Source organism: Rhinatrema bivittatum, chromosome 9, assembly GCF_901001135.1.
Source record: "Rhinatrema bivittatum chromosome 9, aRhiBiv1.1, whole genome shotgun sequence".
NCBI classification, from domain to species: Eukaryota; Metazoa; Chordata; class Amphibia; order Gymnophiona; family Rhinatrematidae; genus Rhinatrema; species Rhinatrema bivittatum.
The window spans coordinates 37,552,953-37,578,701 of record NC_042623.1 but is presented as its reverse complement, the minus strand read 5'-3'; the positions used below and the strand labels follow the sequence as shown (position 1 = coordinate 37,578,701).

Below are 25,749 nucleotides of genomic sequence, written 5' to 3'. Positions count from 1 at the left end.
CGTTAGCGAGAAGAGAGAAAACCTTGTCGAACTTCTCAACAACTTTCTCAAATTTAGACTCCAACGCAGCCACAACAGCAGCCACTTCATCCGTGCCACGGGCCTCTGCTGCAACTGGAGACGGAGGCACACTGAGAGGATTCGCCATTTTAGATCCCACAGTCCTCAGCTTATCCTGCTCGCGTCGTCGTGTTTTAGAGGCCATAAACCAGCGCGGAAGGACCTAAAAAGACAGGAAACCAGTGAATGCCGGATAAACCCGTTTGAAGGTTCAGAAGAATCGCTGCACAGATCCACTGATAAAGTGAGAAATTGGGTGGTGGGGATCCGGAGCTAGGCAGGCATACGACCTACTTCACCATCAGGTCACGTGATCTCCAGGAAATGTTTTTTTTTTTTACTCAATGCACAAACAAGCTAAGGAATCTGTTGCCAGGGGATGCAGTCAGGGCAATTAACGTAGTGGGGTTCAAAAGAGAATTGGACAAGTTCCTGAAGGAAAAGTCCATAAACAGTCATTAGCCAGGTAGACTTGAGAAAGCCAGCGCTTATCCCTGGGAGTGAGATACAAGAAATAGATCAACTTTCGGGGATCTGCCAGGTACTTGTGACCCAGAATAGCTACTACCATGGACAGGATGCCGGGTTCCATGGACCTTGGTCTGATCCAGAATGGCACTTGTTATGTTTTTATGCATCATGCATTTATTGTGTTAATGACATGGGCTTGTCATTTACCTTAAAGTAAAATAAAATGTCCTTGTATAAATATAGAAAACTGAAGTAAAAATCTGCTGGAGAACATGTGCATTTCAGGACCATATTCTCTTCTTTCTCCCCTCTGGCCCTTCCTAACCCCTCCCATCCCATCCCCTCACCACCATCACCTGCTCTCATCATCACACAGCTGGCAGGCTGCAAGCAGCCAAGGGGCTCCGAGTAAATTTCAGGTCATCAAATATTGCAAGTACAGGAGGAGCAGGGAGGGGGACCAGAAAAAGTTTCCCACCACCCTGCAGAGTGCATGGCCGTCATGTAAGTGATAACTGAGCAAAGCATGTGTCCCAGCCTGCTGTCACCAGCGTCCAGGTCAGTAAAAGAGACTTTGGGACAATGATGGGAGAGGCCTACGTATTCCCAGGAGCGAGGTAAGTGCAAGGGTCATCAGGGCAGTGAAGGGAGAGCCCAGGAATTCCCAACATTTAGGTGAGTAAAGGGGACATTAGGACAGAGATGGAAGATCCCAGATATTCCCAGCAGTGAGGTCAGTACTGAGGACATTAGGACAGGGAGGGGAGATTCCAGGTGTTCCCAACGCTGGGATTAGTATAAGGGGGGTGGGGTGGGGAGGGCATTAGAGCAAAGATAAGCGATCCCAGGTGTTGCCAGCACTTGGGGCGGGTGGGGAAAAGGGACTTTAGAGAGGTATTTACACTGTCTTTCTCAGAATCACACTTCCGTACAGCAGACCTGTTCTTGAACCCTCGCCATGGCACCTGTCACCGGGAGGGGAATAGAAACGGATGTTACAGGAGCTGATCTTATCGGGCTGTCTGTGTGCAGTAATGATTATTAAGGCATGAGAACTGATTATTAATACCTCTTCCATTAGTCACCGAGGAGGTAATTATTCACTTTTCAGCACTTACTGCTGAGCACCTGTTACAGTGAAGGGAGATAGGATTGATCTGCAGCCCCTTGCTCTGTTTACTCATGATTCAGAGTCTGGGTTCAGATTTTTTTTTTTTTTTTAGTTGTTTGCAATTTGTTATCAAGTTGTTTCTAGCAAACTCCAAACAACTCCCATCACTCTCCCAATGCCCCTCCTCCGTCCTCCCCTCGCCCCCCTCCTCTTTAAAACCTCCTTGGCAGGAGTCCCCAGGATGGTCTGAAGCCAAAGCCACACTACCTGATAAAAGGGGAGGTAAGATTTCTGCTTTGTTAAGTTTCTGAGACTGCGCCGACAGCTGCGGCGCCTTAATGCAGCCGTGACAGGAAGAGATGGAACAAATGGAATAGCAGCTTTCCGTTCTCTTTCCACTCTTCTATAACCTCAGCCCTGAGGCATGAAATCTGCTGTCTTGAGAGAATTTGAAAGTGTAATTATGCTGATGGCAAAGCAAAGGATTTTTACATTTTATTTTTACAGTTTTTGCTAGATGAGGCAGCGATTCAGCCAAAATCTAGATTTGTCTAAATAGATAAGTTACCTAGAGGTATGGGCCAACTGGAATTTTCCTTCTGCTGCACAAATATTATTATTAGTCATTTTTATTTTACTGCAGCTTGGTTTATTCTGCATAAGTGGATTCATTCCATTGTTTCCCCGTCTTCCAATTTTCCTTGTTTCCATCCTTTGTCTTTACTCACATTTTGGATCCTCTCCTTCCACTCCCATCATCTAAAGTTGCCCACATATACCCTATTCTCCTACCCCATCACACTCCTGTTATATCTTGCTCACTGTTCAGTTGCCTCACAGACGTTTGATCTTCAGGTGTCCCTGTTGACCCTTCAAAGGTTCCTTAACTGCTCCCCTTCTCCCCTAGAATCCCAGCCCTGTTTTTCCCTTCTACTCCAAAATGGTTGTCCCTGCACTCTCCCCTATTACCTTCTCTTACACTTTGCCGCTACACTTCCTCTTACCCTCTTGAGCACCATAATACCCCTCTTACTGTTTATTTTCTCTCTTCTTTCTGTACCAACACTTTCCTCTAGACCAGGGGTGGGCAGTTCCGGTCCTCGAGGGCCACAAACCAGTCTGGTTTTCAGGATATCCCTAATGAATATGCATGAGAGAGATTTGCATGCACTCTGCCTCAGTTGCATGCAAATCTATATCATGCATATTCATTAGGATATCCTAAAACCTCGACAGGTTTGTGGCCCTCGAGGACTGGAATTGCCCACCCCTGCTCTAGACACTTGACTCTACATTACATTACATTGCTCCACTTCCCACTTTGCACAAAACACCCTAACCCATATTTCCCCTCTTCCCTACCATGTCCATCCCAGCTTCTTCTCATGTCAAACATTTGTCTACCCAAGGCAGTGCAATCGTATTTGACACCCTAGGTGACCCCCTCCTCCCCCCGAATTTATTTATTGGGGGAAGCTCCAGAACAGTGCTACCTCCTCCAATAGCAGTGGCTCCAAGAATGCGCTCCCTTTTTTAGCAATATTCTTTAGCACCCTTCTAGAACTCACACTGGTGGGATTTTCTGCCCTTCCAAATCTCGGCGCTCTATGCTATTGCCTAGTTTTCCTAATGTAAGCACTGGCCCCGTGTCTACCAAGTACAACATTTCAATTTCAGACATAATACACACATTGCAAACATGTTGTTTGCATCCAAAGAAATACCAAAACACAGGGATCAGATGTTTAATTTTATTTTAATACATATTTTTAAAACATTCTTTGCACTTTTCTGCAATTATGGGGTGGATAGGGTGCTGCTGCTGGTGTCTTGACTCAAGCTAATGATGATGAGGGCAGAAATGTCTCATGGTACCCCTCATAGGACATGTTAGGCCCCTATGGTGAAATGATTTTTATGTCTATTGAGATTTTTTTATTTTGCATTGAGCTCTTTTTGTTTCCCCAGTTAGACCTCCTTTCCCTTGCATGCCTTAAATTAACAGGCAAATGGCAGCCTGGCTCCTGATGTGCTTTTCCATTTATCGCAGTTAAAAATAAACAAGTTTCTCTGCCATTTACCTTAAAGTAAGTCTTGCAATGCTTAACTTCCCCGGTCTCCACAAGAAGATGCAATGTTATAGCATTCTGTATTCCTCTTGGTCAGGAAGCCACTGTCTTGGGCTATGATTGATTGTACAGTTACAGTACCAGCTCTAGTGGGGACTAGCCCAGAACTCACTAGAAATGTTCACTCTTGGCTGAGAGTGCAGAGTAACCAGATATATGCCAAAGTATTGTCCCAGCTCTACACATCCTTATGAGGACAACCTTGTCTAGAAAGTGTATAAATACAGGGTTTTTTTTTACTTATTGGCTGTTTGCAAATTACACATTTTTTTGTTCTGTTTACTCTTCTTTCTATTTGTTAATAAACTTTTTAGTTTGTTATATCTGTCTTGTGACTGATAATCCCAGCATTTTTTGTATTTGATCTTGTCTAAATAGGTATATTTCTAGGAACTATGTGATCTTTGGGTTGTGTCTGATCTCAAGTGTCCCTAGAAACCACCAGGGAATGGCTTGTAGGCAGGGTATTTACCTAAAGGCAAATGGGAACCCACCAGTGGGTGGGAGGTTGCCAGTATAGTGGCACATGCACAGATACAGGTGGGCCTAAACAGTGCTTGGCAAGACCCTCTGTGTGACACAAGGTTAACCCTGAGTGGGTGTTAGGGGTATTATTAAGCCATTACATAACAGTTCCTCTAACTTTCCTCCTCCTGATGTAGGAGATGATGTTTTAGGTTTGCATATATCAGAAGCAAGCTGGAGTCAACATCAGTACAATCACAGGCCAAAATAATCAGCCATAAGTGTATGCACATGCAGTAATGGACAAACCAAAATAGATGCACATGTGTGAAGTTACATTGGTATAAACTTGAAATTTAAAATCAGTGATAGATGGCTGGCTTGGTGGCAGTGCTTTGCACTGTACTGCCATATGAAACAACCTGAGTTGATTCTCAGTGTAATGTTTTGGCCAGCTGCAGGAATGCCCTGCAACCTGCCTGCACCTACCGCAAGCACTGCCGTGGCCACAGGATGCCACTGGGATCTCTTTGTGGCAGAGACACTGCCATTGTATGCAGGGCTAATTGTGCCATGCCCTTCCAAAGGCATATACGCACACACTTGTCCTGCATTACTAGTCCCCACTGCAGGAAAGTCCTGCCGGTGCTCCACTGATGATGTCAGCATGGTTTCAGCCCAGCTGCCACACCAGCCCAGCTGTATTCCAGCCCAACACCTCAGCAACAGGTCCTCCTGCCTTGCAATTTGTAACACTACCTTTCTGTGCCTTGCCTTTTTGTCCTGCCTAGCCTCTTTACCTTGTTGTCCTGCCTTGCTTGTTGCCCTGTCTAGCCTCGTTATCCTGCTGTCCTGCCTTGCCTCGCTATTTTCTTCCTATCTTGTCCTGCCTCTCTGTTGCCTTGTGTTGTCCACCCTGCCTTGCCTTGGTTCTTAGTGTCTTGTCTTGCCTTGATTCCTGGTTCTGACTTCTGCTATGGATACTGACTATTCTTTTGGATTGCTGCCTACCCTGATCCCTGCTTGGACATGGATACTGTTTGCTTGCTGCCTGCCCCGACTGTGGCTTGGACTTCAACCTGCCTTCTCACTGCCTGCCATGACCTAGGCCTAGAGCTGGATACCTTTGCTTGTCACCAGCCCTGACCACTGCCGCGACTTGATTTCATTAGACCGCTCCTTACAGGACTTTTGCCAAGCCCTCCCAGCCCCTGGAATCAGGGCTCAATCTGTGGGGAACGGAACTGGCATAGGTGAAGCTCTAGCTCCAGTCCCAGAGAGAGAGGGTCCACTTACTAGGCTGCATCAACCACGCTACAGCCCAAGGGCTCACATCCATGACACTCAGCTCAGGACTTCCTGGGTCAACTGAGGATGTGGGAATGCTGCGGGGGCATCATGCAATGGTGACCCCTAGTGGCTGGATTTAAGGCCTATGATTGCAGGGTTCCAGAAGGAGCTCTGATGCATGGCCCCAGACAAGGGCTGTTGCTGTTATGACTGAACTAAAATAAGATGGGAGGGAAAATATCTCTGGGTAGTTGTACGTGAAGTTTCATAATGTCAGGTCCCAGCTGTTGTTCCAATGGAGCTGGAAATCCAGAGGAGCAGATGGAAACTGCCAGGTCAAAAAATCCTTAACAACAGAGAAAAAGAGAATGCTAACATGGACAGGGGCACGTGCACAGCACCATGGCACACAATCCTTAGGCAAGGCAAGAATGTACGCATGAGTAACAGCCAACTCACATGAAAGCACATATACATAGACTTCCACTGACACACTCAACCATTTACTCACCACACTACTTATCGTATCCATGAAGAGGACCCAATTCATCTCTTGGTATGTTTTATTTTCATATTTTTCCTCTCTCAAATATAAAACCACATTTTAATCAAAACTTATATAGTCAACCCCCAACCAGCACCCAACCTTCCCTACATTACTTCTCTCCCCCTCCCCAACTCCTTTTCATTCTGTGAAAATGCTCTCCTTAGGTACTAACTCATACCCATTCAAGATATATATATTTATATTTTATTAATTAATTATTTATTTATTTATTTATTTATTTATTTATTTATTTATTTGTAGGCTTTTATATACAGAGGTTTAGCTAGATGCCTTCACTCCGGTTTACAGTTAGAACAACATATTACAGGTTGATATACAACTATAGAACAACAAATTATTAGTTAAGTATCATTAGGTAGAACAGTATAACAGAAAAAGTAATATGCATGGTCGAGTTATAACACCGGAAGCAAGATGTTTATCGCTGGCTTCATGAAGCTACGCATAGTAAATAACATAACATTAAAGTAAATAATTAACAAATATATATATATATATATATATATATATATATATATATATATATAAGCACAGACAAGTAAATAATTTAATGATAACTATAAGGTTAACTCTTTATTGACTAATTAAAATGATGGATATTTATGGTTAGTTATTTACTTTGCTATTTACTATGCGTAGCTTCATGAAGCCAGCGATAAACATCTTGCTTCCGGTGTTATAACTCGACCATGCATATTACTTTTTCTGTTATACTGTTCTACCTAATGATACTTAACTAATAATATATATATATATAAGCACAGTGGACATATATATATATATATATATATGTCCACTTTGAACTGTTAACCCTGGTAATACAGCAGTGGGATGCAGGTTTCCCCATAGACAATTGTTAAAATTCCAGCACACGCCGGCCAACAACAAATGATGGGAATCTGAGTGACTGCCATGAATATTTCATGCCAGCTGCTGCTGGTGTGTTTGGCAGACATACAGTGAGGAATTCCACGTCTCAGGTGGCAGCATGGGCCTCGCTGCGTAGCACGGAGCTGGAGGAGGGGGATCCTTAAGTGTCCCATGTGTTACTAAGCCAGTTCTATATATATTTGACTATAATTACAGTGAAATGGTTTCTGATTAAAGCCAGCATATAAACAGCTCATTGAAAACATTTTCTTGCCTTGGCTGCCTTGCAAGAGAGGGATCCTTCCTTCTCTGACCGTCACACTGACTCTCATTCTGGAAACAAGTCTGAGACGATGAGTACTCCTTAGCATCATGTATCGTAATGTCATTGACACAAAATTTAGGGTTGGAATGCAAAGAATTACCCTACCCCTGTTCTGCAATAATGCTTAATTACATCAGTGTTTATCTGTGTTTTTGCGTTCTTTTAATTTTCTCGGTTCATTTCTGACATCTTTGTATTTTCCTTAAAGGAACTGCATTTCTGTCATCACTTATTCTTAGGGCTTCTAATTATAGGTTTTAACCAATAAACCACGATCAAATACCCCCAGTGCAAGAAAACATCAGTTCCCCTAGTACTCGCTCACCCATTCTTTGCCTACCCTGGATCCTCTACTTTGGTTTTATGCCTTTTCCAAGCTAACAAGTTCTCAGCTGCACAAATGTATATATTTAATTTGACCAGAAGAGATACCCAAAAATAGAATGAGCGCTGCCAAAATAACTGTAAACACAGACTTTTAGTACCCTCAAAGAACCCCTAATTAGCTGGAAAATAGACACCTAAATTTACAATTTATAAACACTTAAAATCAGAAGTCCTACTTATTCTGTATGGCAAGGATCTGCCTTGTAAAAACTAAAAAATCTACAACTCTGCATCTATGAGCTAAAATTCTACATCTATGCTTTGGCTGCCTGCTAAAGCAAACATGTATGGCACGTGAAAGAAACCAGTAGGATTTTTTTCCTACACTAAGATTAGCATTTTTCACACAGACATCTGCATCTGTTAAAACAAAAATATTAACTGTGCAGAGGAAAGGAAAAAGCCTTAAATATCGCTCTTTAGACTCTAAAACAATATCTGTTGGTCCCCTTAAATGAAAAAACATCAGCCCCTCTTGGACTTTTAAAATTTGGTCTCTACTGCAAACAACAAGGGTTACTGCACATGCTCGATGATGATGTCATTTCCTGTGAAATCATTAAAATGGCTTCCTCTTCATGCCAGATGTTTTTAAAATGCTTTATTGTAGTGGAGACGTAAAAACAATGCCCAATGCCCATTGTTTTTACGTCTCCACTACAATAAAGCATTTTAAAGACATCTGGCATTTATCCCTTTGTTTTATCCTCAAGGCTTTTATAGATCACCTTCCTTATTGCTTCCTGGGTCTTTCCTCTTCATGCTCCACGGTAATGCCATCTCAGAAAACAAAGAGTCATTTACTGAGCATGCCCAGCAGCGATGTCATTTCCTGTGACATCATTATACATGGCTGCTTCTTCATGCTCTACACTGTTTACTGTGCATGATCGATGATACATGTTTGGTTGTGATGTTATTTCCTGGCCTCCATACAGCTAGTGCCATCTTGTTAAAATATATTTCCAGTTCTGGTATATATCATTGAAAAGGAACAGAAAGAAGACTTTCGATGATGCACTCAGCAGGAAGGCAGCCGCATGTTTTGGCTCCCACTGAATCTAAAAAAAAAAAGAGTATTAAATCTATTGATGCTGAAAAGAAATGTCCTTTGCTAAAGGCCCTCTTTATGGGCTGAAAAGACTGGTAAGCCAAAAAAGAAAGTCAAATCACAGGAAGCGTCTAAGAAGCACAATGAGGCCGATTTGGCCTCTGATGATGAGATGGGTGATGACTTGCCCAAGTTGGAGGAAAAACAGAATACTTGCATAAACTGATGGAGAAATTTACTGATGCGATTTCCCAAAAATTGGAGGCCCAACTAGGGATTATAGTAAAAATAAAGTGGTGCAGATTGCAGAGTCAGTGTGCGATAATACAGGATAAATTGAGGAGGCAGAAGGAAGAGTTGGCGATTTGGAGGAAATGGTGACTTGGCTCGCAGTGAAGGTGGATAAGATGGACTGTCAAACCAATGCCATATGGGAAAAAATTGATGATTATTTTAGGGAATTGAACTCACCGATGCAATATCAGAGTGATTGGACTGCCTGAGAAAACCAAGGGCAGGCATGCGGGGGGCTTTCTTTGCAAAATGGCTGCTGAACCTGTTGGCTCTTCATCCTGCTAAAGGAATGGTTAAAATTGACAGAGCTCAGCAGTCTCTTGCATCAGCTCCGGGCCCAACGCCTGCCCTAGGGTGGTAATTATCAAGCTACACAATTTTGAAGATAAATACGGGATCCTTAATGTTGCGCAGGAAGCTTGGGAACTGTGGTACAAAGAAAAGAAAATAATGATATTCCCTGACTTCTCCATAGACCTTCAGAAGAAGTGGCAAAGTTTTGAGGCAGTAAAAAGAGCTTCAAAAATTAAATGTCTGTTACGTGATGTTATATCCCGGAAGGCTGAGCATAGTAGTGAGGGGCAAGCCTATAATACTGGACAATCTTAAAGCAGCTGAAAAGCAACTGGAGAAATTGAGAAAGAAACATGCCGAGGAAGCTCAGAGCATGTAACAATGGCCATCTTTTCTTTTTTGGGCAGTGAGAGAGTGCTTTGGCAGGAAATGTGGTTGGCACTTGATTTCTTTTAACAGACGCGGAGGATGGACAGCATAAAGAGCTACAAATATTTTTGTTTATTATTTTTTTTGTATGGACCTCCTTGCTGCTTGGACCTCTTAAATTTTACCTGCCCTGTGGAAGTTGAGAAGAAATAGGGGGTGCCTGGAGAATGGCGGCCATGCATGCACATTACACCATGCTGTTGGGCCACCGAATCAGCGAGCACAGTATCATTGCTACAGCTGCAGTGTGTTGGTGCACTCGTCGCCATAGCAGAGACGCTCGGATGTTGTATTATAATGTGAATTTATTCTTTCTTGTTCCTACAAGCTGCGGGTGGGGAAGAACTGAACAGGAGAGCTGCCAGAATGTCTGGACAACATCTGGCTGGTGTGGTCATAACACTTGGAGGAGTGAGATTCGGACAGTACAAATGGTTGTCAAGTCTGGATTTAGACAGTGTCTGTTAAACAATGTGGAGGTCCTGTTTGCGAGAGTACAAGAGGTCCTGCAATTGTAATTGGGGTGATATAAGTAGAGGAATGAGGGGAAGGGGCGGAGTGAGGGAAGGTATTGGCTTGGGTTAGGGAAAGGCCTAGTCACCTGGTCTCAAGGTTTTTCCCACCAGGGAGTGCTAAGGTTTGTCCTAATTTGATGGCGGTTGGGAGAATGGGAGGGAAGTATGGTCTGCTGCTGTTTGTTTCAGGGGGGATGGGGAGATGGGGAGGGGGAAGAGATTGTGCTATGTTTAATGGTTTCATTGAGATATGTTAGGAAGGGAGAATATGGCATACTGTTAGAATGCACTTGACCGAGGGAGGTATGAATGACCGGCAATTGCAATTTTGTTATAGTTTGCTACACTGCAATAATGACACGACTAATAGGAACTTTGTAAATGGTATAATTTGTTTCTGGGGGCTCTGTTTGCTAAGCAGAGTTTTACGTAGAATTCCCTGGACCCAGATTGTGTATCTATTCTAAATCAACATGAGTACTAAAATCAAAATGTGTCCTTCCTTTAAATGTGAGGGGACTCTCCTCGCCAATTAAGTGGAAGTGTGTTCTCCAATTTGCTAATAGACAAAAGGCAGATATCCTGCTACTGCAGGAAATGCATTTCATGGTAGTAGAGCACAAAAAGATCAGAAAAGGGGTGGCTGGACAAGCCTATTACTCCACCTATAATACCAAAAGCCTAACCAGGATCAAAAGGAATTCTATAGTAAGTTAATGACTACTTTGGCAAACTGGGGATTCACGCAACCTATACATAGGTGGAGACTGAAATATATGTCCAGATCCCCAGGTTAATAAAACAGCTTCCTCCAGGTAGGAAACAGGTATGTCTAGGGCTCTGCAATATCTACTGGTAACTTTTAATCTCATTGATATTTGGAGACATTGTCATTCTGACGAAAGAGATTACACTTATTATTCACCTCAGCATACTATTTGTAGCAGGCTTGACAAATTTCTGTGTAGTCCCAATTTTGTGTCACACTCCTAGCAGTGCAATCCTGGTGAGTTCTTTTTCAGACCATTACGCAGTGGAAGTTGTTATCAATTTTGCTCATGCTAGGCCCAGGTGCTCCACTTGGAGGCTTAATATCTCGTAACGGGGGATAAACATTTTCTTGTCTTACTGACGGCCGCGGTGGAGGAGTTTAATACCTACAACCCTGGAACAGAACATAAGCCAATATTAAGATGGGAGGCGTTCAAGGCATTTCTCCATGCTAAAAACATTTCAAATGCTAGCTGCTAGCAGAAAGAGCGCAGGTGAAAAACTGATGGGCTCCTGTTAAAGATCCAAGAGTTGGAGATTAAACACAAAAAGAATTATTCTCAGTGTACATTAAATGAGCTAGAAGATCGCAGGAGAGCACTTAAATCATTTGAAATAGAAAAAGTTGGGAATGCTATGAAACATATTAAAGCAAAATTCTATGAGCACGAAGACAAGTCTGGCTCATATCTGACAAGAGTGGTTTGGAAACGGGCCAGCAGGGCAATAATTACAAAGGTGCGAAAACCCACGAGAAAAGCATTGCTAGATTTAAAGGAAATAGAGGAACAATTTCTCCATTATTATGCAGATTTGTACAGAGAGACTCCCTTGGTAGGCCTTGATGACATTCAAAGATTCCTCTCTACATTACATCTCTAAAACTCACTGAGGCACAGCAGCTCCAGCTGGAGTTGCCTATTACGTGTCTAGAAATTCAGAAGGCAGTGAAGGTGCTGCCGGGAGAGGGGAGGGGGGAAATGTCCAGGGCCTGATGGGTACCATATTGACTTTCACAAGAGATATCTTCCTGATTTGATCACCTTTTTAGTGAGCACATTTAACCAGACAGGGAATTCAGGAGGTCCCTTAGGGGATATGGCAGAAGTGTATATCTCTTTGATATTTAAAAAGGGGAAAGATCCCCTAAAGTGTGGATTATTTAGGCCAGTTTTCCTATTAAACTCAGATATAAAAATATTTTCCACAGTGATATAGCATAGACTAGAGCCCTTCCTCGTGGGGGCTAATATACCTGGATCAAAGTGGATTTGTAAAAGGGAGGGGATCCATAACTAACACTAGGCAGATATTTAATATTCTTCATTATGCATGGACTAAGGGTCTTTCAGGGTTGCTGGATTGCTCTCATTGGATGCAGAAAAGGCACTTGACAGGATGACGTGGTCATGCATGTTTGTGATCCTTCAAGAGGTCGGGCTCCCTGGCCAATATCAGGCTTGGGTGAGAGCAATGTTCAAGAAGCCATGAGCACACTTAGTATTGAACGGGTCTCCGATTTCGCCTTTTTTCATCCATCGTGGCATGAGACAAGACTGCCCACTGTAGCCATTATTATTTGATCTGGTGATATAACCTCTCGCGGTAGCCATACAAGTGAGTCCGGATATAAAGGGGATTAAGGTAGGGGGAAGAGAAGACAAGATATATGCTGATGATCTCCTGTTGTTTCTCACAGATCCGAATGTCTCAGGCCCCGCCTTTTTGGAGCTTGTTTCCAGGTTCAGGGCTCTGGCAAGGTATAAACTGAACCATGACAAATCAAAAATTCTTACGCTGGAGCATAGACCAGGGTGCCCAACTGTCTATCTGGCAAACCAGTGGTGACTGAGGGATTAAATATCTTGGTGTATTTGTGCCTAGAGATTTTAAGGATCTCTATGCCAAAAATTATTTGCCTGTGTTAGCAAATATTAAACAACATTTTAAAGACTGGGAAGATATCCTGGTATCATGGGCAGGCCGAATCAATTTGGTCAAAATGACTATACTTCCAAAATTATTATATCTCTTCCAACATATCCCGTACACTCTTCTGGCGTAAGTGTTTAGCCTTGCATAGCCAAGTGAGTAGATTTATATGGAACTACAAATCTGCAAGAATAAAGTTCCTTTGGCTACCTAAAACACAAGAGGGAATGGCACTGCCTAATTTTAGAACTTATTACTGGGCAGTGCGATTGATGGGTCTTAAGCAGTGGCTCACAAATAAGGGCCCAGGATGGTTGGCCTTAGAGCAAGCACGTGAGGTTACTTTAGCTGTACTTCCATTTTTGCTAGCTTTCTCCCCCCTCAGCGGATGCATCTGCAGGAGAAGCCCCATTATCACCACACATACTATAAAGATTTGGAGACAGGTGACAAAGTATACGGTACTGGAGATGAGCAGCTTCTGCCCATAAATCCTATATACAGGAACCCTAATATTTCGAGTTGTACCTTCTTTCCTATCTTTAGGGGTCGGAGGGACAATGGGTTAGTTTTTGTGTTGCGGTTCAATGCTGGGGAAGGATGATGGACACCACCTTCAGAGTGGCACAGGACGGCATGATGGCTAGGGCTAGATTTGGGCAGTCCAGTGAGGCTGGAGCAAGAGACAAAGTGCAGGCAGGGCTGGAACTCCAGAGAGAGCGCAAGATGGGCTGGAACTCAGGAACAGACTGGAGCTGCGTGGAGGTAAGAGTGAACTGAAACACAGGAACAGAGTGCAGGAGAGCAGGGAACTCTGGAACAGTGGAACAGAGACTAGGGCACAGACAGACTAAGACAGGACAGGACTGGACAGGGCAAGAACAAAACAAAACATGGAACGGGAAAGCCCCGAGGGGCAAGACAGAAATAGATCTAGAGTCTAAAAGGAAAGCTTCAGGGCTAGGCTGGGCCTGGTAGGCCAGTAGTCAGGGAGGCAGAGAGAGGCCTAGAGTCTGAAAGAGACCTAGGGAGGCCTCAAGGCTAGGCCAGTGGTCAGGAAGCCAGAGAGAGGCCTAGAGTTTGGAAGAGACTTAGGGAGGTCTCAAGGCTAGGCCAGAGGTCAGGAATGGCCCAAACAAGGAAGAGTCCAGAGGCCACAAGTAAAAGACAAGAAAGGCTGAGGAAAGGGGGCCCAAAGGCCACAAGACAAAACTAGACAAAACAGAAATCAGAAGGCCCGGGAGCCACAAGGTAAAGTAAGGAAAGGCCTGGAAAGATCGCAAGACAAAAGTGACTAGAGCAAGGAGTTGAAAAGAACTCAATGCCAAAGCACTGAGCAGTGGCTAGACAGGGTTAAATAGGACTAGGGTGTGGGCATGTTGCAGGCAGGCAAGAGAAGTTTGGCCATCCAGAGGAGTGAGCTCGTGGAGGTCCCCTGATGGCATAGAGACTGTGGGACTGACTGAGGCAAGAAACCAGGGATGTGCTGGAGAGTACAGTACAGGGCCAGGGTCACCGGAGTCATCTAGTGGAGGGGAGGCCACATAGCAGCCAGAAGCATAACATTTTGTAGACTAGCTGTGGGATGAGGATGGGTTTTTAACTCCTAAGGACCTAGTAGAGGATTTTGGTGGATGAATCAGCAGCTTATTACCTGCAGATCAGGTGAGCTTTGGGCAACAAATTAGATTTGCAAGCCCCCCTGCATCAGCTTAATAGAATGGAACATTATATGTATGCTCTGAATGCCAGGTCCAAAAGGATAACGCATATATATTGGGGCATTCTATTACACAAACTTGGGACAGAAACCCCTATCATTATCATTGACAAATGGAATGTGGACCTAGGCATAGCTCTGGATGCAAAGAAATGGAAAGGAGTCTAGGCAGCAGCTCATCGGATATCTATGTGTTGTAGAAGGACTGAGCTGGTTATTAGACTTCTCTACCTGTATACTACACAAGGATGTTCCCTACCTACGATATGAGCTGTTGGAGGGGTTGTGGAGAGCAGGGTACATATATTCATATATGGTGATACTGTCTGGGATATCCTGGTTTTGGAGAGAGGGTGGACAGGAAATGTCTAACATTTTAAGTATCCCAGTCAGTATACAGCCGGCTCTAGGTTTGTTGGGCATCTGGCAGGGGTTGCTTATCACGGTGGCACTTAGACCACTGGCAGGTCTAAGTGCCAGATTTACCAAACCTAAGTACATGCCTCGTAGGAGTCCAGTTTCTGTATATTTAGTCAATGTACAATTATCTGCATTGTGCTGTTTGTTGGGATTGTATAGATGATTGAAAGATGTGGGTGCATATAAATATGTCACTTTCATTGTATGCCTGAAAATTGATAAATAAAGAGAGAAAAAAAGGGACAGAAGGGATGTTTTTTGGGAGCGACTATGACATTTGGGGGCATGGTTATGACAACTTCCTTTGATGTCTTCAAAATGATGACTGGGGTGGGGGCTAAGATGGGACAAGGGTTTTGACCAAATGTAAATGCTGATTAGCTGAGCCAACCTGTCAAAACAAGTTTGACAAAAGTTACCCCCTTATACTACTCTTGTGTATTGAACTTATTGTTTGATTTTTTTATTATTCTCAGGGTGAATATTTACGATGGTGCCATTCACATCTTTTATCCTCTTTTTTTTGGGCTGCCTGATTGGTTTACCATTGGTAGAAGGTGAGTGATTATCCATTTCCCTCTGACTCTCCTCTTACAGTTATGAACAGAAAAATAGATAAATGAGACAGATTGTGAAAGAATGAGACACAGAATGGAGAAATTAGAAAGAAGAAGATGAACTGAAGAGCAGAATGGATCAGAAATCAGAGGGAGTAAGTGAGAGAGAGAGAAAAAGACAACATAACAGGTATTAAAGTGTGTCAGGGATTGCAGAGGAAAGGATTAAGAGCAAAAGGCACAGTGAAGGAAATATGACTAAAAGAGGCAGCAGGGGAAGGAAAGAAGCATGAATGTGGCATTACAGGAGGGATCGGGATTAAAGGAGAGAAGGGAAGCATTGGAGTAGATTAGTGCCGGTTCACTATGTTGGATCCCATTTTTTTAAGATGGGATTGTACATCTCTTCTTCCCCCCATCTCACCCCCCACATATAAACATTGGAAAGAGCAATTTTTAAAGGTATACACCCAGGCAAAATGGCCTGCATGAAGGCTACTCTCCTCAGAGCCGGCTACAAGTGCATAGTACGTGTGCTGGTGGACGTGGGTAGGAAAACGCGATGCGTGCATTCCATTGCTAAATGTATGCACGCTATTTTGTCCCCCCCCCCCCGCCTCTGCTGTTATTTATTTCTTTATCTATTTATTTGTCTATTTATGATCCACTGATCTGCCGTTTTACCCAGGGGCTTTGCACCAGTTCTCAAAGGGGAAGTACATGTGTCTTTTCCCTATGGAAGTTGCCCCAGGAAAAAAGCCCCTGCAGAAATCTGCCCCTGCCTTTTCCTCGAGTACTTTTGAAAATGTAATTGGTGCGTGTTATTTCCTTCCCCCCGAATCTAATCGCGCTCTTGGGAATGCCTACTTCATATCTGGCTAACAGCATGCACGTTGCTGATCCCTGCACTTACTTTCACCCTGGTAAGGGAGGGGCAATTTTCGGACAGTCGGGATTCCTGGGCGACGAGAAATGTACTCACGTGAATGTCTGCTGAACATTGCCCTTTTGCTATGTGTACTTTGCATTTGCTAAATTTCGAAGAGAGACCACCCGGGTAGTTTCTCTTTGAAAATGTAAAGCAGGCATGCTAATACCATCCACGTAACTTGCAAATCGCCCCCAAAATATACAAGCTTCTGCTCCTCAGAAATAGGGGGTGTACCCGGACCCTGATTCTACCCCCTGCCTTCTGCTGCAGCAACGTCCCTCACATAAACCTAAGGCGGTGGCTGTGTCGGAGTAAAATATACATGTTTGGTTTTTATCCTTTGCATGATGAAGACATTTGGTCAGGCCTCCAAAGACCCTGCTAATGACGCTGCTGCTGCTGTTTCTTCTGTTGAAAGATATTTTGCCTCTGGCATAGTGAAGGACTAATGTAACAAAATCGCAGCATTTCAGACAGCTCCTCTGAGTGCTGGCGGAGTAGAAGAGTTACCATCTGGAGAGCGTTGTACAAGATTTCTCTCTGGTACTCAGAATGCCCACCAAGCTCTGATGATTTTGGGTTAATATGTAGCACTGATCGTCACATGTGCCTCCTACCCCCATATATGTAGAATAGTTTCTTCTGTTTATCTAAGGTCCGCCAGGCCATCTCCTGGGCACCCGCGGGGGATCATTTGTGAAGGAATACCTGAAATGCAGTGGCAATGAGCTTCCACTGTCAGTGAGGCTGTGGCGGGTGATGGACATAAACGAGGCTGCACGTGCCGCTCATGTCTCTGCTGCTGCTGCTGAGGACATGGCCATCCTCCTGATGGCCCGGCCAGCTCCTCCTGTCCTGCAACCTTTGTCTTGGCTTGCAAGGCTGATGCGGCTTGCCAGCTGTTGTTCAGTTCCTGCATCGGTTGGGCTCTGCGACTGTTTCTCGGGAGTTGCTGATTTATCAAATCTTTTACGACAGATACAGAATGGAAGAAACCCTTTGATAAATCATAGAAATAGAGAACAGGATAGCAGATAAGGACCAAAAAGCCCACCTGGTTTGCTTATTTTCCTTTCTGTTGCAATAACAAAAACCCTACTTGATCCCAGGCTGTCCATTCACTTCTTTGTACCTCACGACCCTCTGTGCTCATTCACATGGCTACAGATACAGCGTTTTTCTAACTCTCCCCTGGATTAACCATTAGGCACTGCCTAGTCCTCTGATCTTCTTTCAGCCTAACCAGCTCTGTAAGCACTTAAACACAGAATAAGATGTCAGATAAGGACCGTAAGGTCCAACTAGTCTACCCAGTTTACTTCTTGGTTGTTGCAACGCTCAGCACAGTTGCAAAGAAGTCTAAAGGAAAAGCCAGAGGTCATCTGGGACTTTATGGCACTGCAGCAGGAATGAGATTTGACGGACTAGATGTGCCTTAGTGTCCTTTTGTGCCCTCCTATTCCGTTTCCACAACTAAATGGACAGGGTTGCGAGAAGACCAGAGGTCCAGCGAGTCGGATTGACCAAGCGCTCTCGTTGCATGGTAATCAATCAAACTTCAGTCAGAACTGACCATTCCCAAGGATGGGTGTGGGGGAAGGGTCCCAGTTTCAGTTTTCATGTCATTGCAGGGAAAGTTTTTAACAGCCTGCCTCAATGCAGAGTCCGCTGGTGCAAACTGTGCAGATGCACTTTCCCGCAGATACAAAAGGGCCGGCAGATTTTGCGCCTGCTTCTTCCGCAGGGCAGATTTATGTTGGAAAGCAGCATGCATAGATAAAAAAACCCAATATTCCTGCCATTATTTTCTAAACACACCCGTGGGATCGACTCCCTCACTCTGGCTAAAGGCATGCATGCCATGGAACCCCCACCACAAATTTAGCTGTCACGAAAAGTCGCCATTTAAGTGGGTTGGTTTTGAAAATTGGGATATCAAATATTAAGAAAAACAGGATCGGGCTCACATTCTACAAGACATGGAGTTAGATTGTTATCTCCTTCTCTTCTAGGATGTGAAGCCAATCCTGTTTTTTTTTTTTATTTGCCATTCCAGTATAGTCCAGTCCTCGATTTCCTGCAGATTGCCTTGGGATGGGAGTTATTGCAATAAGGGATGGTGCTCTGGAAGGCCAGAGAGGAAGCAAGTGCATCAGTGAACACTAAAACACTGTCTTCTGCTCACTCATGCAGGCACATCGGTCAGGTCCAGCTGTCCTCCAGGCTGGTTCTTCTACAGGTCTCACTGCTACGGATACATCAGGCAGAAAAAACCCTGGGCAGAAGCAGAGGTGAGTGATACAGGAGAAAAGGCAAAGATTAAAATCAGAGAGGAGGTTGCAAAACCAGATCCCACTCTCCATGACCAGCGAGGTGGAACTCTGTCTTTGCTTTCCTTAACCTGGAGTTAATCATTTACCTCTGACTCCCAGCCTCTCTATGCCCTGCTGCCTTCTGCTGCTAAGATGGACTCTGAGCGCCCGGGCTATAAAGCAGCCCACAGTTATCCTGTCCAAGTCATTTATGTGCAGATCATTCACATCTGCAAATATGCAGACTACGGATACACACAAACTATAGGAATGCAGATTGTACCTATATGCATGAAAATTAATGAGCCAGATTAAAGAACTAGGGAAACAAAATCAAATCACCAGAAAACCCACAAAATTAAAAATGGCCAATTTTTAAAGGGTTTTTGACTCCTATCTTTTGGGGTTAGGCATCTAAATTGACCTTTTTGAAAATTTACTAGTTTCATTAGGATCCTAAATTTAGAGGCCTAAAAAGTGGGTGCCCAATATTCAAACTTATCTGTCTATGTAAGTTAGACAGATAAGACTTATCCCACTAACTTACATGAGATAGTCAGCATCACGGCTATGCTGCTGAATCTCCCTGTATTCGGCACTTCTTAGCCAGATAAGTTTTCTTCGGTTAAGTTAGACCTGCTGTATGGCAGATCTAACTTATCCGGTTAACTTAACCCGAGAAGTCCAAATATTGGCACTTATCTGGTCAAGTTAACCAGATAAGCAGCACCACCTGATCTGCCCACTGCCCACTCTTAACTTATCCAGCTAACTACTTAGCCAGATAAGTGGCTTATCTGGCCAAGTGTCTGCTGCTAGGCGTAGCATAGCCGGATATTCAGCAAGTGCCTCTTAGCTGGATAAGTCGCTACTTATCTGACTGAGTAGCATTCAGTGACTTTTGAATATCAGGAGTAGAGTTAGGGTGGGGAAACAAAGGGCCGGATTTTAAAAGCCCTGAGCGCGTATGGCCGGCGCCATTTTGCAATATGGCCATATGGCAATATTGCCGTATTGCAAATGGCCGGCGCCATTTTTCATTACGGCAACACGATTCGAGTGTAGGAGGTCGTTCCCGGACCCCCGCTGGACTTTTGGCAAGTCTTGTGGGGGTCAGAAGGCCCCCCCAAGCTGGCCAAAAGTCCCTGGGGGTCCAGGGGGGGTCCGGGAGCGATCTCCTACGCTGGTGACGTCGGGGGACAGGAACCAAAATGGCGCCGGCGCTACCTTTGCCCTGTCATATGACAGGGCAAAGGTAGCGCCGGCGCCATTTCTATCAACGCACCCATGGCCCGAGAGTGGAAGATCACAACGGGACCCCCCCATTGGACCCCAGGTAATTTAAGACATTTTGGGGAGGTTCGGGAGGGTGGGGGATTTATTTTAAAGGGTCGGGGTGGGTTTTAGGGATGTTTTAGTGTGCCGGTTTTCCCGCCCTCCCCCGATTTACGATTTACACGATATTTAAAAAAACAAAACTGCAACGATCCGATTCCCTCCCCCCACCAGCCGAAATCGATCGTTAAGACGATCGATCACACGATTCACATCTCTAGTAGATGCCACTGTTATGGCTTGCTTTTAAGAACTATAAGTGATCTTGGCTTTCTCTAACAAGGAGAGGGCTACAGCTCTCATAATATAGGAGAATACACACATCTTCTAAAGAAGGAAGTTCTCTCCAACGGAACTGATCTAGGAGAACCAGAGTCTGCCCCAGGAGAAGGTCCAGTTCACTATAGTGGGGTGCTGCAGTGAGAGTCAGACTGGATTATAGCAAAGCTGATAACCGAACCCACTGAGAAAGTTAAAAGAAAAGAAAGGGGTGACAAACAGCAGAGCTGCTGCTAAAGTGAAAGGAGCCATTTTATTATTTTTCTTATGTGGAAAGTCATCCCTCTGCACCAGTGTGCGAATATAAGCAGAGTACACAGAAGTACAGATAACAGTGCTTTAATACTTATAACATCCCCAATATTACGATACTTGGTGGCACCTTCTCAAATGACATATATAAATATACAGCCACTGGTGATGTCTACCTATTGATGAGCTCCTGAACCTTTATTCAGTGCACTGTGGTAACAGTGTGAGAGGAGAGTGAAAGAAAGTGTGAAAATAATCCTCACCATGCACGAGCGAGCATCTGAATTTAATTCCTCTGTGCTAGCTAGAATAAGGATATTTAATTATCTTTTGTTTTCCACAATCAGCTAGCCCAGTTCCTGTTAGTTACCACGAATAAACACTGAGGGAGCACTCCTAGTACACACCGGAAGATAAATGCGGTTAGTGTAGTGGAGGAACACGATATTTTGTTATTTCAAGAGTATATATAGGTTTCTGACTGCTCCAGAGACAAAAGTACCCAATTCAGCATGAGGATCACCGTTGGGGAGCCACATCCAGGACCCTCTGGCACTCAATCCACGCCCACGAGCAGCGTTGCAGCAAACACAAACAACAAGGTGTCTTAAAATTGGTCTGCCATTTTATATATTGCTCCCTTATCTAGCTCAAAGAATATTGAATCAGTTTTTTTCTAAAATTGGGTAGATTGTGCGGGATCGGTATTGTGGTCTTCTCTGCCAAATTTCAGGGGAGGGGAAAGGAAATTCCTGAAAGTTGTATATAAAGCCTGGCAGTGGTATTACTCCATCATAACACTGTTTCCTCCCTCTTATAGCCACGACCCCTCTGACTTCACTGTTGTGTTCAATGTGCAAGTTACAATGCGTTGCTACAGGAGTCTCCCAAATGTTGTTTAGAAATAAAATAGCTGCCAAAGTTTGCTTGTTGTTTGTTCCACTATCAGGTAAGGGTAGTGCAGAATTCTAGTCACGTCTGTGTCTGTGATCTCTGTGGCCCCAGGAGCTCATATCCAACATCAACTTTCAGTTAATTCTGAGGTTGAGTCAGCAGCCTGCTAAGAAGCCAGTGTCAGTGTGAGCGCCAGAGTGCAAAAATAACAGAAAATTCTGGAAACAGGAAGTGAAATGCGCCATGTCAGAACAGAGGAGCCCATGAATCTGGGTTTTCTTTCTTTAATCCTGCAGTTTGAGTGCCACAGTTATGGGCACGGAGCCCATCTCACCTCCATCCTTGACGATGCAGAGGCCAGCATCGTTGCCAGCAGTATCTCTGCTTACCAGACGAAGATCGGTGTTTGGGTGGGACTCCACGACCCTGAGAAGGTGAGGCCGGACTTTGACCTGTAGCTGTTTGTAATACTGTCCCCATGCTCCAGTAAAGCCTGGTCTTTGCCCGTGCTCGGAACGTGAATGTTGACTCCACCTGTAGATAATCTGGCTTTCCCCAAAGTCTTCGTCACGATCACTTCTGCCAGACATCACTGGTCAAAACGTCCCGCATACTCGTGGTCCAGTCACTGAATGCAGGGGGCTGCCACGGTACAGTCAGCTGCCACCAAGAGATGGCTGATAAATCTTTTATTTAGTGACTGTAGATATTTAACTGGCAAACTCAACAGAAAAATCCCAGGTACTTCAGCACCTCATACTGATATAAGATCTTCACTACTGCTTCTCCAATGTCCAGGAGGAGTATTAGGTTAAATTATTTGCAATCTGGGTTGGGTGAGATATCAATGGAAAATAATTTTCCTTCAATTTGTACGTTTCTTTGCAGTTTATGAACGGCTAAATATGCAGTGTATTTACAGTATTTATTTAGTACTTGATTGATATTCCGCCTTTCATGACATTTCTAAAGCAGATTACATTCAGGTGTTTCCCTGTTCCCAGAGGGTTCACAAGCTCAGTGGTTTGGTATCACCTGGAAAAACAATAATAATGCTTCGAATTTCTACCTTCAGATCAAAGTGCCAAGCCCTTCCCAATGTTTACTTAGTGACCATCTGCCAGAGTTCTGATGCCAAGCTAACTTTGTCACAGACACACGTTCTACCATTGCCATTGGGTGCACATTATGCCGATATCCATCTCTTCATGCCAGGGTCGAATTTAGGGCCAGGCAAGGGCTCGGGGAGCCAAATTCGGAAGGGCCCCACAAACTGAGACACTCCTCCCGCTGTTCTTTGATTTCTAGGTGCAAAAGCCCCCTTTCTCCTAATCCTCTTCCTATGGGCAGTCAAGCCCTTGGCATTAGGGCTCTTTACCAATTCCATTTGTGATTAATGACTTTTTTAAATTTCCAGTTTATTTGCTTTAAAGAACTTTCATTTTATTTGTTTGAAAAAAATTAAATAAAAAAAAAATATACCACTTATTTATGTTGTTTAGAGTTTTTCAGGGTGAATGATTGATAAGACCGGGTGGTCCGTATGCTCCAGGGCACACCGTCAGGCTTGCTGACACCCCTAGCTCTTCACCATTGATACACATTGAATTTTGTTTGCAGAGCCTAATATTTATTATTTGATTTTTTTTTGTCCTTTTTTTTTTTTTTGCTTGATTTGCTTATCATTTATGGGACTATATTTGTCTTTTTGTTGAGTTGTAATTATTCCTCTTCCTATGGGCACCATACTCTGAAATTCGGCCCTATTTAATGCACCGTGATGTAACCCCTGACTCCCGACTTCTGCGGAATCTCAGAGTCTGCGCCCACGGCACTGGAGGCAGGTCCCGTCACTCATCCTGATTTGAAGCATATGAAATGATTTATTATTGACATGACAGTGTTTGTTTCTTTTTACAGGGTCAGCAAACTTATTTGACAGTTAGTGACCCTATTCCACATTCTTGATAAAATAATTCAATACCAGCAAGCCCTGAAACTTATTCCACTTGGTTGCTTCCCGTTCAGCCCGTTCCTTGCCCATTAGCATATGGCATCTCTAAACCCCATCTTATCTACATTGAAAATCAGTTCTACCTGGGTATCTCTTGCTGTCTGTGCCCATTGTGTACATTGACCAGGGTGTCTCTCCCTGTCTCTGCAGAATCAGCGATGGAAATGGAATGACGGATCCTTATATAACTATAAAGCCTGGAAGAAAAGGGAATCCATAAATTCCGAAAAGGGAGGACACTGCGTGGTGCTTACAAGTGGATCTGGTGAGCATGGAACAGGTTTCGGTAGCGTTATAATGTTAAAGCACGAGCAAAGAGAAAATGCACACACAAAAAAAAAAAAATGGTGGACCTCACTGAGCCAGCAACACCAAGTCCGAAACAAAACAGTGGACCCCTCTCTATAGAGCTGGATCAGAGTCCCGGCTATACAGCTGGAAGAGAATTGTATTTGGTTCCTGCCCTCCGTGGGGAACGGGGAGTTTCCTCTCTACGACCAGAAGAATATAGTAGTGATGTGACCAGAACTGTGGGGGAGAAAGCACCAAGGCTAGCACGGCTGGGCACTGTGGGCTGCCCCCACCACTTTCCCCCATCCTATATGCGTCTTCATGGCAGTAGCTACAGACCCCTTTAATTTCTGGCAACATTCTGTATCTCCTGTCTCTTTGCCATCTCCCTGCTCTGTCTCTGCTGCTTCTCACTCTCCCTCTGTGCTTAAGGCAACTACTATACACAAAGGTTAAATTGCTCTTCTGCAGCCTGAGAGATTATGTAAATAGGCTTCCACCAGTCCAGGCATTCCTGAGTTTTGAAGGAGTTATAAATAATTAATATCTGCCAAAAGCAGACAAAGACTTTGATAGGCTCAAACTTTTACATGTCTAGCGGAAGGGCAGTGGTATGTCCCATTCAGGTTCGCCTCCTTAAAGGCGCAGAGGATCATGGACTGGCAGTGATTCCAAGGCCTCCGGTCCTGCTAACTCTTGCATCTTTAAGGGGCTGACTCAGATGAGACACGGCCCTGCTGCTAAGGGTGGGGGGCCTGAGCCAAAAGTGAGGAGACACTAGCCTCCGAGGCCCAGCTACGACTATACCTCAGGAATAGGATATCCAAATTCTGCCCGCCGTGTGGAACCAGAACCATCTCCCTCCCATCACCTCATACAACTGCAGTTAGAGTGGAACTGGTAGCCCTTCTCCCCGCAAATACAGCCACAAGAATATAATATCTGGTCCTAACCCTCAGGTGGACCAGGGAGAACACCTCTAAACAGTTGGAAGACTGCAGGATGAACTCTAAAATATGTAAATTTGTTTCTATCATTCTTGCTTTTTAGGTTTTAAGAAGTGGAAGGGCTCTGCCTGTGATGCTGGAAAACATTTCCTTTGTAAATATAAACCCTGAAATAGAATGGATCAACTGAAAAGACAGATTGTCATATGTAACCTTACTATCTCTGCAGATGCAGTACTGCAATTTACAAGTGCATTAAAATGTATCCTTCCTAGCCAGAATTACCTACAGCCTGTGTCTCCTTTTATCCCTCAGTCCTAGGGTTATATTCTGTGTCTCTTTTACCCTCAGTCCCTGCGTTCCAGCCTATGTCTCCTTTTATGCCTTAATACCAGGATTACAGTCTGTGTCTCCTTTTATCCCTTAATCCCAAGGTTACAGTCTGTGTCTCCTTTACCCTTAGTCTCAGGGTTACAGCCTGTGTCTCCTTTTATCCCTTAATCCCAGGGTTACAGCCTGTGTCTCCTTTACCCTTAGTCCCAGGGTTACAGCCTGTGTCTCCTTTTATCCCTTAATCCCAGGGTTACAGCCTGTGTCTCCTTTACCCTTAGTCCCAGGGTTACAGCCTGTGTCTCCTTTACCCTTAGTCCCAGGGTTACAGCCTGTGTCTACTTTTATCCCTTAATCCCAGGGTTACAGCCTGTGTCTCCTTTACCCTTAGTCCCAGGGTTACAGCCTGTGTCTCCTTTTATCCCTTAATCCCAGGGTTACAGCCTGTGTCTCCCTTTACCCTCAGTCCCAGGGTTACAGCCTGTGTCTCCCTTTACCCTCAGTC

At 44.3% G+C, this 25,749-nt stretch overlaps 1 protein-coding gene across 2 annotated transcripts; it reads left to right on the top strand.

The window, feature by feature from the left end:
• Positions 1-915: 915 nt before the first annotated feature.
• LOC115098965 (regenerating islet-derived protein 4-like) lies at positions 916-25,188 on the top strand. Of its 2 annotated transcripts, none has more exons than XM_029616162.1 (6): positions 916-1,035; positions 15,579-15,659; positions 18,784-18,881; positions 21,959-22,096; positions 23,827-23,941; positions 25,018-25,188. In XM_029616162.1, the coding sequence occupies exons 2-6, from the start codon at positions 15,593-15,595 to the stop codon at positions 25,083-25,085; spliced, it is 486 nt and encodes a 161-aa protein (XP_029472022.1). In that variant the 5' UTR covers positions 916-1,035; positions 15,579-15,592; the 3' UTR covers positions 25,086-25,188. The 2 variants fall into 2 exon arrangements, with proteins under 2 accessions (XP_029472022.1, XP_029472021.1); XM_029616161.1 differs by lacking the exon at positions 916-1,035 and adding an exon at positions 1,801-1,924.
• The last annotated feature ends 561 nt before the right edge of the window (positions 25,189-25,749 follow it).